The sequence below is a fragment of the Lycorma delicatula genome, chromosome 3 (genome assembly GCF_047948215.1).
Source record: "Lycorma delicatula isolate Av1 chromosome 3, ASM4794821v1, whole genome shotgun sequence".
NCBI lineage: Eukaryota > Metazoa > Arthropoda > Insecta > Hemiptera > Fulgoridae > Lycorma > Lycorma delicatula.
Window position 1 is genome coordinate 12,783,099 of NC_134457.1, and position 16,173 is coordinate 12,799,271.

Consider the following 16,173-nt stretch of genomic DNA (forward strand, 5'->3'; position numbering starts at 1 on the left):
CAAGTATTGCTCTCCATTGAGCCTTGGCAATAAGTAAAAAAGACCTATGAGATTATTACCAAGAAGTTCACACCACACGTTAAACAAAAAAGTGTATTGGGAATGACTAGTAGCAGTCTCTTGGGGATTTTCTTCTGCCCAAATGTGAGTGTTTAAATAACTTACAATGCCATTTCATGTAAAACAGGTCTCATCAGTAATTAGAATATTACTTAGAGAATCGGAATGATGTTCACATTTTCTCTTCTGTTTATCAAAATCAGCTGGTAATAACTCTTTTGTGTTGTAAGGAATGGGTATATTTATTGCTCCCATAACATTCACCGCACATTTGACTGTGAAACATGAAAGTGATGCACCTTCTGGTACTTGAGGTGGGAGATCCTTGTACCACATTCAGTATTGCTTTAACATTGGCATTCCTCACAAAACATTCACAACTAGCATCAAATCGTGATTTAAACATACCTATTTCTTGAACTCACCTCTCCAAAGCCTGAAATGTTATATATCTTGTACTCTTTTATCTGGATAATTTTCCTGGTATTCTTGCACAACATCAATCTATTTTTACCATAAATTAACAACATGTCTGTCAACTCTCCAAATGGAAACAAATTTGTGGTATCACTGATTGTGAATGACTAAACGAACAATAACAGCTTAAACACTGCTCAAATGAATGTTCAAATGCTAGACACTAAACTTAATTGATCAGCTGTTATTGCCAACCTATGAAAAAATATAAATTTTTAATATGTTTTAAAAGGATGTCTTTCAAATTTTCTTTTTATAATTTTTAGCATTTGTATGTAAATTGTTCTTTTTAAAATCGTATCACTTTTCCGATCCAGTTTGTTTGTTTTGTTTCAAAATAAAATTGAACTTCATAAATTTATGTTTAATTTTAATAGAGATTATTTACATCAGTTTTCTCAGAATTAAATTCACTATAAAGTTAATTAGAAAATTTATTTGTTTCTTGGTAAATTAAAATTATTTTTTTCCCAACCTAAAAAAGTGCATTTTCTGACAAAATCTCTTTTATTTTACTCTGTTTTTCTTAAAACCTAAGTTAGATAGAGATTTGGGATCACTTTTATTCAATTTCTTAGGTCAAAAACCATAAGGAAGCATTAAATTTACCCCACAATTTGTACCCCAGGAATTCTAGTATGGTTTAATTTTACAGTGGGAGCAGAAAGCAGGGCTAAATGTTTCATAAATCGAATCTTGTTAATGAACTGTCTTCTAACCTAAATTTATATGAACCTTTTTTCTTATATTTGGCTGTAGAATCATCTCCCGAGAGATTGCTGTGAAATTTGGTGTGTGTATATATATATATATACACACATACAGAAGGTGATTTAGGAGGAAATGGAAATTGGAAATAATTTGGGAATTGATTGTAGAGCTTGAAATAAGGAAAAAAGTTCATGTAAACATATGTCCAAAAACACTTATATGTCTGGCACTGTCACTTGGTGACAGTGCCAGACGATTGCAGTTTTGTCAGTGGTTTAACAATAATTACCACCAATTCTATTCATATTATTATCAGATGAAGCTATTTTTACCTGTAATGACATAAACAATGTACAGAATTCACATTGTTGGTCTGAAGAAAACCTGAATGATATAATTGAATCAACAATTTTTAATGAACGTTCGGCTGAGCATGATAGCAACTGATATGTCCTTTCATACTAGAACAGTGTGTCACAGAAAAATTATCTGGAATTTTTAAACAATGAATTTCTTACAGTTTGAAAATTTCTTATGGTCTAAACAAATTGGAATATACTTTCAAGTAAATAAAAAGTATTTTAATTTTTCAAAGATCTACATTTACATTACTAAAAGCAGCTATTTTTAATTTTACAAATTCACAATATTTTTCTGTTAAGTTTTGTTCTGATTTGTTTTTAATAATTAAAGTTGATATTTTTTTTGTTCTTCGTAGATTTTATTACATCAGTTTTCTTTGAATACTACATGTTCTGTTATTAAAATTTATACATTTATTAGTGACTAAGTCATTATACTTCAAACCTAAAAAGACTTGTTTTTCCTTACCAAATTTTTCTTATGTTTCATATGAAAAGTTGGGGAGATATAGTTGTGGGAGAAAAGTTGTGGGACCTGATGTTCAAGGGAAATTCAACAGTTAAAGGGACAAATTGATGTAGAAAAAAACTATTTTTTCAAAATAAGATTTTTACTACTTCTCAAAATAATCCCCACCAATATTAATACACTTGTCCCAATGATGAACTAGTTTTTTTTATACCTGATGCAAAGAAGTCTTTTGTCTTATTGTTTGAGTCACTTTTCCCACAAATTCGTTTACCTCGTTGCTGAACTTTTTTCCACGTAATGCCACCTTGAGTGGACCAAACAAATGAAAATCCAAGAGAGCCAAATCTGGACTGTAGGGAGGATGTGGTAGTATCTCCCAACCCATTTTTTCAATGGTTTCTTGGGTCAACTGAGTGGTGTGAGGGCGACCATTGTCATGTAGCAATATCATGCCTTTTCTTTGAGATATGCGACGTTTTTCTCTCATTGCTGGCTTTACGTTTTTTTTCAGCATGTCTGAGTAGTAGACACTGTTTGTTGTATGCTGATTTTTCAAATAATCACAAAAGATGACACCATTGGGCATCCCAAAAGATGGTCAACATGACTTTTCTTGCTGATGCTTGCGTTTTGAATTTCTTTCGGACAGGGAGCTGGTGTGCTTCCATTCCATGCTTTGTCTTTTGGACTGGTTCAAAATGATGAGCCCAAGTTTCATCACACATTAAAATCTTATTTAGAAAAGGGTCACCTTCCCTTTCATGGCATTCTTTCAAGTCTGTACACACTTAAGTCTTGTTTCCTTGTGTTGTTGCGTTAGCTCTTTCAGGATCCACCTTGCACTTGTTTTGCTGTACTTGACCTTGTTACTGATAACATTATGAACTGTGCCTACACTTACTGCAACTGTTTTTGCTATATGTTCAACTGTAAAACATTGGTCTTCATGAATAATGTCGCCAGTGCGGGTTTCAAGCGAAGGAGTTGACACTTCAAGTGGCCGGCCAGGATGTTGCTCATCAGTCACTGAGATTCGACCATTTTTGAACTGTTCTAGCCACTTATAAAAATTTCCGTGGTTCATGCAACTTTCACCATATTATAAAATCATTCAAGAAAAGATTTTAGCAGGTTATTCACCTTCAGAAAGCAAAAAAATGGATCAGTGAATGTTGTTCAACTAATGTGGAAACTTCAAGCGGACACGCCATTATTAAATGCAATATTGAGGTTATAAATAAAACAATTTTTATCTGTCACCTGTTCTCAGTTCATCATAGTAATGCCAACCTAAAGTCATGAAAGTACAAAACTTCTCCTACAAACTGTTTGTTTCATTTTTACATCAATTTGTCTCTTTAATTATTGAATATCCCCTGTATTTGATTTTTCAGGTTAAAAAAAAAAAAGAAACCGTTAAGTATAATTTCTTAAAAATTTCAGTATTACATCTTTACATCTGGGGGAACTGAAATCAGGACAAAATTTTTCACTAGCCTTAACTCAATAACAAAGTTCTTTTTTAGACATATGTTGTTTGTATGTACTTTTTCCTGTATTTCAAGTTCTAGAATTAGTTCCTAAATTATTTAACTTGAATCACTTTGTTTATAAATTCTTTTTTCCTTTTGATTTTATTCACCATATAAGCTTAAACTGGAATATGGAATGGAAATTTTTATAGTGTATGAAAAATGTCATAGCTGTCTGGGATTCAAACTCAGCAACCTCCAGGTGAATAACTGAAATTCTACCATTCTGTTACCCAGTTGATGGAATTAAATTCTGTTTTCAAACCTTTCTGCTTGCTGGGTGCTGTGTTTATTAACAGTTGATATTTTAAAACACATTTGACTAAACCCTTTTTAAGGATCTTTAGACTTACTTAAATGTGATTCCACTTAGTTTCTTTGATGTTTTTTAATAGTAGGTGAAACATGGATTCACAATTACAGCCAGTGACCAAGCAATGGAAGCTGGTGAAAGTGTTGCAGAGAAAAAAACTGTTCCTCTATAAGAAAAGTCATGGCTATGATGTTTTGGGGTTCTCACGATGTGATATTCATAGACTACATGGAAAAAGACAGGACGATCACTGGAGAGTATCACACTGACCTATTGTACCAATTTAAGGATGCTAATCAAGCCAAACATGCAAATCTAGCTAAAAAGTGCTCTTCACAACAATGCGGTTGCACATTTGTTTTCGATTTTTGCTGCAGCTCTGACCTAAGCTTTCATGTGATCTAGATTTGGCTCCTAACCATTTTTTCTTCTTACTAAACCTGAAGAAATGGCTTACAGGATTCATTTCGAATGATGAGGTAAAAGCTGAGACAACCACTTTTCTTGCAGAATTGGAGAAATTGAATTATAATGATGATATTAGTATTGTAAGGTTGGAAAGCTATTGATCTAAATGTATCAAATTGTTGAGGTGACAGTGTTGGAAAAAAATTATGGAAAAATTTTGTGTTCTCTTTGTTTAGGCCTAGAAATTTCTGAACGATCCTCATATAATGTGTAGTCAGCCATGTGCTGGATTCTGCAGTTCCATCAACACATTGATAATTCATAACTGAGAGATTAACATTTTGCCGCCATTGCGGTACTGTGGTGTACCAGAGTATCCCTTTCTGGATCTCCATATTATCTGGATGATCTGTGAGGAGTGGTCTATAGTGGCTGGTTTTCTTTGTGCTCTTGTGATATGTAGGTCTGCAGAGGGAGTTTAATCAAGGAACTTGATCGTGGTAGGATCCCAGGTGGCTAGGGTTCCGGCTTAGCCATTGGATTGGTTGGAGGTATGGCGCATTGGCATTGTGCCATTATTATATTGGTATTGTTTGTGATTCACCTTGGGGCTTCCGCTGGTGTGGACGGCTGCGCCGCCAAGGTATGTTACCTATGATTGTTGTAGGATGTCGTGGCACATTGGTGTGCTTAACCTTTTCCCATCACAATGATCCGCGGTTGATTAGCGCTGCGTGAAAATATGTTGGTCTGATTGCCTGCCTCCCTTCATAGTCTTATGCTACCCTCTTGTGAAAAAATTTCAAATAAATACAGTATATTAAAGAGATTTAACAGATTCTGAAAAAAAAAGCGTTACGATTGGATATTTTTTATGCCTGTAACAACAAAAAAATTGAAACAGTACAAAAATTACGATAATTTAATTGCAGAATTTTTTTGCGCATTTCTACCGCGTTTTTTATTAGCGAAATTTTTTTGTTGTATTTATGAAACAGTTTGCTGATTTTAAAAATAATACTTTCAAGCAAATCGGTTGAAAATTGGGCAAAATATGATGAAAAACCCGTGTCATAAATCGCAGTTAGTAACATATGTTAGTATAAGTGAAAGTAGATTCAGAAAACTACGTTTTATAAAAATACCCACCACTCAAAAGGCTATTCAGATTGACAAAAAAACATTTTTACTGTATACTGTTATTCATTACTAATCGATGTGTGTTACATGTTTACCGATATCATTTGTCAGAAAAGATATTTATAGACCTCAAGTAAAAGTGATGTATTTATGACCACAAATTCCTTTTTTTTGTGTGCCGTATATCATAATTTATTATGTGTTTCAATACATTGATATTTTGCTAGTAAGATACGCTGTTTTTGTAAATAATAAATAAATCTGTAATCCTCGTAGCAATTATAATGCACAAGTCACACACACACACAAGCGCATTTCTGAAAACAAAGGGCTATATTCTTTCTAGTCTAAATAAAACATTTTACATTGTATAAACGTCGTTCAAATTGTCTAATAAAACTGATTCCTTTGTGAATATAAAAAAAATAACCGACTTAGATCCCATATAAAATGATTTTGTAACAGCGTTTTAATACTGACGCTGCACATAACTAGTTCCAAGGCTACATGATCTGAAAAAGTTAATGATGAAGTTAGTCTAATATGGTCTCTTTTAGAATGATATGTGCAGTACATTCAGCTAGTGAAAATATCTGTAAAATGTACCAGTGCTCATTTGGACTTTTGTCATTCAGAAAGCACTTTTTATTTCAACATACAATAACAAGGCAAACAGTTTAACTATTTTTATTTACTTCTAATCTAATTATGAAATGCAAAAGTAATAAAAATATGATAATAAATGGTTACACTAAAAAAATGTAAATGTTTAAAAATAATAAAACAATGGAAAATTGAAAGCAAAATTAGTAATTAATGAAAAAAGTTGTAAAAATGCATAAAAATTGTAAAATACAATAAACATTTGCATTTGTATTGCTATAGCTGCTGCAGTGAATCTTAAAATTTGGTCTACAATGATTAATTCTATGCCTGTTATTCAAACTGAAAACATCCAGTTTAGTTTTCATGCGCAGAAACAAATTGCTTTCTTGTAAATACATCTTATTAGTTTATGTTACTGGATGGTGTTATGGAAATATTTTTAAATATTTTATAATTTAGCTGTTTAAATTTTATAAGTAATTAAGTATTTTACCATAAAAAGAAATGTTATGATATATTTTTATATGATATATTTTTTATGTTTTTATATATATATTTTTTTTTTGTTATAAACATGTAGACCTGTTCTCAACAATTTTTATAATTTTATCAGCAGACAATCACTAAATGATAAATTAATTAACATTATAATTGTCTGACATATATAAACATGCTTTATAATCTTTTGCGATTTTATTTATTGTAAAAATAATCATGCACAAACCAGGAATTATAACTCAGGAAATGAGTAACCTTTTCTAGAATCATATCAAGAAACAACTATACTGTTTACTATGTTCTCATAGTTTTCAAATAGAGGCAGGCCAATGTAAAAATAAATAATTACCCATAAGCCTAAGTTATTGAATGCTTGAATGTAATCAAATTAATTAGTTCTCCTGTGTTTGTTGATCCTGTAAGAGCATTTGTATAAATTCCCCTTTTTTTATTCAAGTTTTGATTGACAAAAGTAATCATATTTTATGATCGGTTGTATATTTTTAGTATTCTATAATTATGAGTGAACTGAAGTCCGCTGTAAAAAATAAGAAATTAAAATGGCAGACCCAGGAAATAGTAAATAGTGTGTGTATGAGATTATGAAACAATAAGGGGATTGATTTCTGAAGGCAGAAAAAGAAGATAAATACCTGATTCATGTTAAAAAATATGAAGAAAGAACAGCAGCTGTGTGTGGGGTGTCACAATCTCAAGTCCAAAGGGTGAGGAAGAGAAAAAGTAGTTACCAGAAAAATCAGTCAAAAATCCAGCCGAGACTTCTTCTTTCTCTATTCCAATAAAATACAAACCCTATGAAATGCCTGCAGTGGGACTAGATAACGTTGAAAAGTATGTGGTGAGATGGATTATAAATGAAATTCATTAACCACTGCTGACTATGAAGATAATTTTAGTGCTTAAAGATGCCACTGGTTATTCAGGAAAAGAGACAAGTTTGTGAAATATAAGAAAATAATTGGGCAGTAGGTAGAGAAAAATGGAAGTTAGCAGGAAGGTCCTCACTGAGCGACATGATAATATTTAAATGAATTTAGTGTCAAACTACCATAAAAAATTTAGAACTGAAAACAGGTCGATAATATATTTTGATGAATCATTTATCTTCTCACATACAAATAAATTATGGTGTAGTAATTCAGGTGACGGGCTGAAATTTGCTATTTCTAAAGGGAGTAAAATATATATATATATATATATATATATATATATATATATATAATTAAATCAAATTAAATTTAAATTTCAGGATGTTACAGTGGAATTAGTGATTGACTAAGATGATTTGGTATGTAGATGTGTCGCTGCCATGTCCTTTCTGTTAACCAGTATGGACATGCAGTAAAACATGATACTATGAGAACTGTATATGGAGTGGCACATTGGTGAGCCAAAGTGATGATAATCAGGCAGTGCGGTACACTCTTGTGTCACTAGCTAGCAGTGGTACACAGGTAAGCTGCAGCATTGATAATATCAGTTGGAGCAGTACAGCCATGAGTCAAAAACTGTCAGCCATTTTTTTTTATGATGATATTCCATAAAATATGGTCAGTATGGTTATTAAAATTGTATTTGAATGTCACTTATTAAGTATCATATCTTTATATCAAAATTTGGTCACCACATAAGCTTGAAGCTCATGCGTGGGATATGGAAATGTAGCATATGAAAAATGCTGTGCCTGACAGAGATTCAAACCCAGGACCTCTGGATGAAAGGTTGAGATGCTACCACTCGTGCCACGGAGGCCAATGCAATACAAAATAATGTCATATTTTCTTACATCTATGTACTACCTGCTGTCATTGTTTTATTAGTTGCACCAGTCAGCTTCATATATGAAAGAGTGTTGGAAGAATGCTACTTTTCTTTTAACTTATCTAATAAGGCTAAGATAAAATACTGTTCTTAAACAATGTTGTACCAACCTAGTTTCAAATGCAGCTTCTGTCTTGTACAGGCTATCCATAAAGTTTGTTTTAGCAATAGCAACTTACTGGATTGAAATTATGTATCGCTTTATTTTCACCTTACCGAAACGCTCATGTATCTGTTTTGTTTTATTTTATTTTATTGTTGTTTATGAACTGGAATTTTTCTTATTTACAGCAGTTCAAGGTCGATTAAAAGAAGAAAATTTGATGACGAACTGGTAGAATCAAGCCTCAATGTTGGGGGAAATACAAATATTGGACAAAAAATAACAAGGACAAGAACCCAATCAGCTACCTATCCTGCTTCAGGTATTCTTTCATTCTTATTTTGCTTATCATTTATAGCACCATTTACAGTAAACAAGTGCCTTTGAGTAAGCCCCAGAAAAATAATAAGTAAAGAATAACTTTCATAAAGTAGATAATTGAGAATATAGGTGCTAATTAAAATCTGTAAAGGTTAAAAATAAGCTCAGGTAAAAAAGAATGCAACAGTGCATCAAACTAGTCAAATAGCTTGCAGCATCAAAATAATTTTTCATTCTTAGATATTTTTCAGTATAAACCTGCAATAGGTCTATTTAATTCTATTAAAAAAGCTTTTTGTGATCTCTGTTTTAGCAAATCCTAGGGGACTTTGAAAAATTAAAAAAGAATTAATAAAACTACCATATAATTTATTAAATTGAATTATCAGGTACAATACTATATATAACCCAAGTTTAATAAGGAAAGAAATTTATCAATATTATTTATTCATTACTAGCATTTCTGCAGGTTTGCATTGCTCACCCTGAGACAGTTTTGTTGGGTTCAGTAGCTATTTGGGGTTTGTAAGAATTAGGACGGGTGGTACCATTATGTAAAAGAATGATTATGTGTTTTTTTAAGTATGTTTGGTACAGAGCTCACTTTGTTCGCTTTTCGTGTCTAGCCAGTCCATCTGGACCCCACTGCAGTTGTTATCCCCTTGGTTATGAGAATAATACTGATAAATAACAATTAAAGTATACAGACTTTATAAAACATTACAAAACTTCACTCCGAAGGGGGCTAGGACCTCATTCTATGGCTTGAAATTTTCCTGGGATAACATGAATGTATCCTGAAAGTTTGAAAGCAATCGGTCAGTTGGTTCTTATGTGATGCTGTTGCAAACAGACAAAACCCATCCACCACAAACTTTTGCATTTATTTATTAGATGGCCCTAATTCATATAGACCATTTGCTTCTCTTTTAATTCTGGTTTTACTTATACCATTTAATAGATTTAACATTTCCTTGAACTTCTTTCCTACTATATTTTTCTTTTATATTTCTTACTATTAGTTCCTTAAATATTTTTCACATACCTTCAAGCTTATGTGTGTAATTTATCCCCAATCTTTCATTCAATTTCATTTTGAGTACAACTGTTTTGGAACTTTTCCCTAATTCTTCCACTTTTTCCGCAATTACTTTGGCTTTTCTACTACGAGTATTTAAATATCAATGTCATTACTAGTAACATGTGTTGTTTGCGCATTTCTTCACTTTGGTATACTCTGATTTCAAGAGTACTGCTACCATGCAACTTGAGTGTAAGCAAAGAAGTCAATGGTACTTCTAGTTCTCCTCAACAACAAATGTTATCTGGTAGATGTTCTTATGTGTGTGGCTGACTGGTATGACTTGGCACTGGTCATGATTGTTAAATTGGAACTGGTTGTAATGGATACAGGGAACAAGGGAATAAATAAGATTATCTTGCATCTGCTTGAAATCTGGCTTCAGCTTTCATCTGAGAAGACTCAAGTGGTTGTGGGCTTGGGTAGATGGAAGTTCATTCTGATTTCATTCAGGGTTAGAAACATGGTCTTCCCTCCTGCATTGAAGTACCTGAGAATATGGGTAGATAAAAATGTCATATTCTTGAGGCCCGGGACAAATGTGTCACAGAAAGCCAAAATAATCACAACCATCATTGATTGAATAATGACCAAAATCAGGGGTATTCACACTTTCAAGCGTAGGGCCTTGTCACTGTTGATGCTCTCAAAAGTGTTCTACAGAACACCAGTGTGGTCTTTCAAACTGGTTAGGTGGAAAGCCCATGCACTTCTTAGCTAGGTGCATAAGGCTGTCTCCTTTCGGGTATGCTGTGGTTACAGGACCATCTCAGGCAATGCCACTGATGTAGTGGCTGAACTCCTGGATCTCCTCATTACTAAGAGGGAGGCGATGTACAAAGGGTAAGTATGGTGGATGTGAAGGCATTGCTTGTTAACAGCTGGTAGGAGAAATTGAATCAGTTGATAAAAGGTATATGGACCTGCAGACTAATCCTGGACTTCCAGACATGAATAGACTGCAAGCACAGGGAACTGGACTACACGTTGATTCAATTCCTGACTGATCACAGTTGTTTTAAAGCATACCTGTGTGTACAGGTATGCTTTGAACTTTCACCAATGTTCGCATGACATTGAATTTACACCAAAGCCTGACATTCAACTGTTAAAATTTTGTTTCTGTATCAAAGTGACCATATTGAAATATTTTTACTTTGGACATCAATATAATATAATTTTTAGTGATAATAGTCTTAAAAAATTTAGTCTTTTGTTTTTATTTCCCCAGAAAATTACTTTATGTAGAGTAAGTTAGCAATTCAGGAATATTTTTTACCAATTTTAATTTTTACCTTTTAAAAAAGTGTGAAATAAGTATAAATACAAGGCATATTCGTAAAGTAATGGCTGTTGGTCATTAAAAAAAAAATAACTTGTGAAAAAAGGTTTTTACTTACACTTTTAGTTTACTACATATCTACTTCACTTTTCTTCCACATAATCACCATTCAGTACTAAGAACTTTTCATAATGCTGCACCAGTTTCTTTAACCCCTCTGCGTAGAAGTTCGCCACCTGGGATTGAATCACATCTCACCTGGGAAACGGCAGTCTTGAGTTCCTCGTCGTTTTCAAACTGTTGTCCACCAAGCCATTTTTCAAATGCAAGAAGTGGAAGCAGTTGCTAGATGCAAGGTCAGGACTATATGGAGGGTGGTCAAAACGTTCACAATGAAAATCTTGAATCTTCTTGGTTAAGGCAGCGTTGTGAGGACGCGTGTTATCTTGTAGGAGGATTATGCTGGAAGACAGTTTCCTGTGTCGTCAATTTTGGATTGCATGTCTCAGTTTGGTAAGTATTTCACAGTACATGTCAGCTGTAGTTGTTGATCCACATTTCTTGAAATCAACCAAAATGATGCCCTGTTTGTCCCAAAAAACGGTAGCCAACATTTTTCGACTCGAATACAGAGATTGTGTAAACTTTTTCAGTTTTGGGGAACTTGAGTGGCACCACTGTATTAACTATTGTTGCAATTCTACATTGGTGTTGGATATCCATGTCTCGTCACCTGTAACAATGTGGGAGAACAAATCATCTCCATCTGTCGATAGCGGTCCAAAAACGCTTGTCCACTGCAGATACTTTGCTCTTTGTGTTGGTCGGTGAATACTGGGCGATTTCATTGGTCTGAATACTAGGCCTGCCACTTCGCTCTTTTTAAAAATAATTGCACATTTGTGCAACCATGTTTAAAGTCTCGATACCATTGTCTAATTTTTCCTTCACTCATTAATGTAGGTTCTTACACAACTCCCAATGATTTTTTTTTGCACACAAAAATCTAATTACAGCACACACTTCACAAGGGGCAGGAGAAACGATTGTCGTGGACATTGTGATCTGTATTCACTGGCAGGCAGACGATTATTGAATCAAAATAACAACTGCCTTTGTAAATGGCTTTGTAAATAGCCAATAGATGGCCCTACATGCATGAAACTGTGTTCAGCCCTGCTAATATTTAAATATAAGCCAACAACCCTTACTTTATGAATATGCCTTGTAAGTAAGATGTTACCTTTATTGGAGTTTCCTAAAATGTGAGTCTGACCTCTATCAAATAATCAATGACTTTACAGATTTGCTGTTAATTTTGTTTACCCCCCATAAACTTAGTCAGCCATGGTGGTTTTTTTCAGTTCTCTATATAATCAGAAAACTTTCTTGTAACATAAAGACATGATATTTATTTTTTATTTTAATTAAGAGATGACAGATTGTTCACCCTTAAACCCCCTGTTTTATTATTTCATGTATTTATTGTTTGTAAGTATTAATATGGTTTTAATTACTTCTCTTGATTTATCCAAGCAAATGCTGAGCAGTTACTGTGTATTTTCACGAGTAGTCCACCTACCCTTACTTGATGTGATATATATAATCATCTATCATTATATAATGATAAGAATAAAAAAATTATTTTTGTAGGTTACAGTATATTTAGTCTTTAACATGACTGATTATAAATTTAAATGTCTACATGTATTTTCATAATTAAATTTATATTTTTTAATCATTTTAATATTCATATATTGAAAATACATTCGTCTATTTGATATAGGTTAACAGCAAAAAGACATTTTTAACTGCAAAACATTTTTATAATGGTAAAAAGTTGACATCGCAATTAATACTTCAGTACTTTCAATTTATTGAATGAACTAGTTTATTGAATGGAGTTAAAGTCATTGAGATTTTATTGCTACTTCATATTCTTTCAGTTTCCTACTTGCTCTGATCTGAAACTTTCCAGATATTTGGAAACATCAGGTTGTAAGAGTTCGCATTTTACTTTCGTATTTGGGATTGATTTTTTTTTGTTATAAATTTTTTTTAGGTTTAGTGTCATAGAATGTAAGGTCATTGTATAAATATTCAAAAGTATTCAGTTTTCTGACCAGGTAGAAACTGCACATTTTATACATAATTATTTTTTTACCTTCAATAATCTGTGCCTATTACGTTTTTATACACTTATACAAAATTATACCATTTTATCTTCAAGATTTACATGCACCCCAAGACATTCCTAATGTACTGAACTCTATCAGGTTAAATATGATAATAGTTTAATTTTTGGCTGAGACATTGATGCTTTAGTGAATTTTATTAAACACAGCACTAGTATTACATTATTAATCTTTGTATTAACTGAAAAAAAATCATTTTGTTAAGGTTCAGAATCTAGTACATTAAACACACTCACTTCATTGCAACCAGCTGCTTCTCCTTCATCGTTTGTTGATAATCGTCATAAACGTTCAACAAATAAATCTAGCTCGACTGGCAGCCGTAGAAGAGGTAAGGTCAGTAAACCTCAGGGTGCATCTAAAGATCTCGGGCGATGGAAACCTACTGATGATTTGGCTCTTATAACAGCTGTACAACAGGTAATAAATTATTGTACTACACATTCAAATCTCTTTGCAAGTTTTTTTTAGTGTAACTTGATTTCATGTATTATTATTATTATTATTCTGGTCAGAAGTATTTCACATGTTCAATTTTTTTTCTTTGAATACTAATGTTCTGTTTTTGTTTTTCTGCCTATTTCTATGTATTCAATAATAATTATTTTTCATTGTCAGATTTTGCGTTTTATAAGTGGGGATTGTACATCTCAGCCTCATGATTGACACAAAAGTGCTATGAATTTTACTTTCACTACAGATTCATTTTGCTGTTAATAGTGGGAATATTACTGATGTATGAATTTTTACCTCCGATGTTAAAGTATAATTTGTTTTATTTCATACTGCACTTCCAAATAATTTTTTCCATCCATTCTGATACTTTTTCCTTTCAATAGTTTCATAGATTTTTTAAATTCTGACAAAGCTCTGAAAGAATTCAATAAAAAAATGATAAACAAGTTAAATTCAACACCAAATATTGGCATCTGTTTTCCAGTTAGTATGGTCATACAGTAATGTAACAACATATTCATTATAATAAAAAGAAGGTGTGGGTCAGTCTCATTGACTTATATTTTACTGGGTTATACCTAGTTATACATTATCTAGTAACTGAAATGAAATGGGTACAATATGTTGGACTGTTATACCTAGTTGTCATTTTTGTGTTAACTTATACCGCACGAACATGTTAGTCGCAGCTTTTTATATTGAATTTTGTAATTTGTTTTTGTTAACTGTGAGTACAAACTATTTAAGGACTTAAATTTTATTATTGTTTTGTTTCATATTGAAATAAACATCTCAATCAGGTTTTTTTATTTGCCCGTTCCTATGTAGATATTTACAGAATGTACATGAATAATTAACCTACGTTTACATTAAGTTGTAATTATTAATAATGTTCCCATATTTAGTTCCTGTTATCCTTTATAACAATATTGATTCAATGATGTTGTTAGAAACAGTACTGGAGTTCATTTTATGTGTTTATCTATGAAAGTCAAAATGAAAATTTGTTTATGGATAAGACATAAATCAAATTGTAGATAAAATTTTAAGTATTCTTTACCTGTTTGATTTATACATAATTTCAAACGGACTGCTAGACAATTTTAATTACTGCATAAAATGTGCTGTCTAAAAGTATTGTATGAAAAATGTTCAGGTTTGTCTTGAAAACATTTCTTATTATGAACAGTTTGTTACTGTCCTTAAAATTATAAAGGATTAAAGTTGACCGCCTAGGTTTGTTTTTAAAAAAACTAAAAATCTAATACAGGCCTATAAATGCCTTTCTTAACACTCATAATTTAAATTAACTGGATTTTCAGCCATATGGTATATTGCTTATTATTACTGCAAACATCGTCACGCGACTTACTTTTCTATAGAATGATATATTTGAACACATCTCAGGTCATAATAATAAGTCGGTGTTAATTTTATTTTTAGACTAATGATTTGAAATGGGTACACCGAGGAGTCAAATTTTCATGCAGATTTACATTACAAGAAATTCAGCAGAGATGGTATGCTTTACTGTATGATCCAGCAATATCTAGATTGGCGATCGCAGCAATGCGTAATTTACATCCTGAAGCTATTGCCAATGTTGAAAGTAAAGCTTTATTTAGTACTTTAGAAGAAGAATTATTGGCTACTATCAAGTCAGTAAGTATGTTTTTTTTTGTTTTTTTTTTACATCAAGAAATATTGTTATTTTTTTTTAACTATCTCAGAAGTTATGTCCTAAAAGAAAGATTTTATTTACTTTTAAAAGCTAAAAATTATTTCATTACCCTAATAATGTTTCCAGAACCATGTTTATGTGAATATTTCTTCTACATTTTTACCATAAGATTCTTTAAAGTATGTCCATTATTTTTGTAATATTTAATGATTAATGATAGTACAAGGAAGTATAAAATGCTTTTTTGCCCTATTTATATTTATCTTTATGTAAAAATGAAACTGATATATTAACACCCAATTTTAAATTTATATACAAGTGACCCATCAAAACATTTCATTAAATAATGTCTTTTTTTTTGTCTTCAGTCATTTGACTGGTTTGATGCAGCTCTCCAAGATTCCCTATCTAGTACTAGTCGTTTCATTTCAGTATACCCCCTACATCCTACATCCCTAACACTTTGTTTACTAATTCCTACTACATCCACATTTATCCTATCCATTTCTCTTTTTAAATTTTCCAGCCTACCAACCTTTTTTAAACTTCTAACATTCCACGCTTCGACTCGTAGAATGTTATTTTTGAATTTTCTGGTGACCCCCTCCTTAGTAGTCCCCACCCGGGGGACTA

General features: G+C 32.2%; 1 protein-coding gene across 1 annotated transcript in view; it reads left to right on the forward strand.

Moving 5' to 3' along the window:
* The window catches only part of Rcd5 (microspherule protein Rcd5), a 72,265-nt gene that overhangs the window by 24,904 nt on the left and 31,188 nt on the right, over positions 1-16,173 (forward strand). Inside the window, exons 3-5 of the mRNA XM_075359426.1 lie at positions 8,713-8,846; positions 13,609-13,823; positions 15,303-15,521. Of these exons, the coding sequence (XP_075215541.1) occupies positions 8,713-8,846; positions 13,609-13,823; positions 15,303-15,521 (568 nt within the window). The remainder of the gene's footprint in view (positions 1-8,712; positions 8,847-13,608; positions 13,824-15,302; positions 15,522-16,173) is intronic.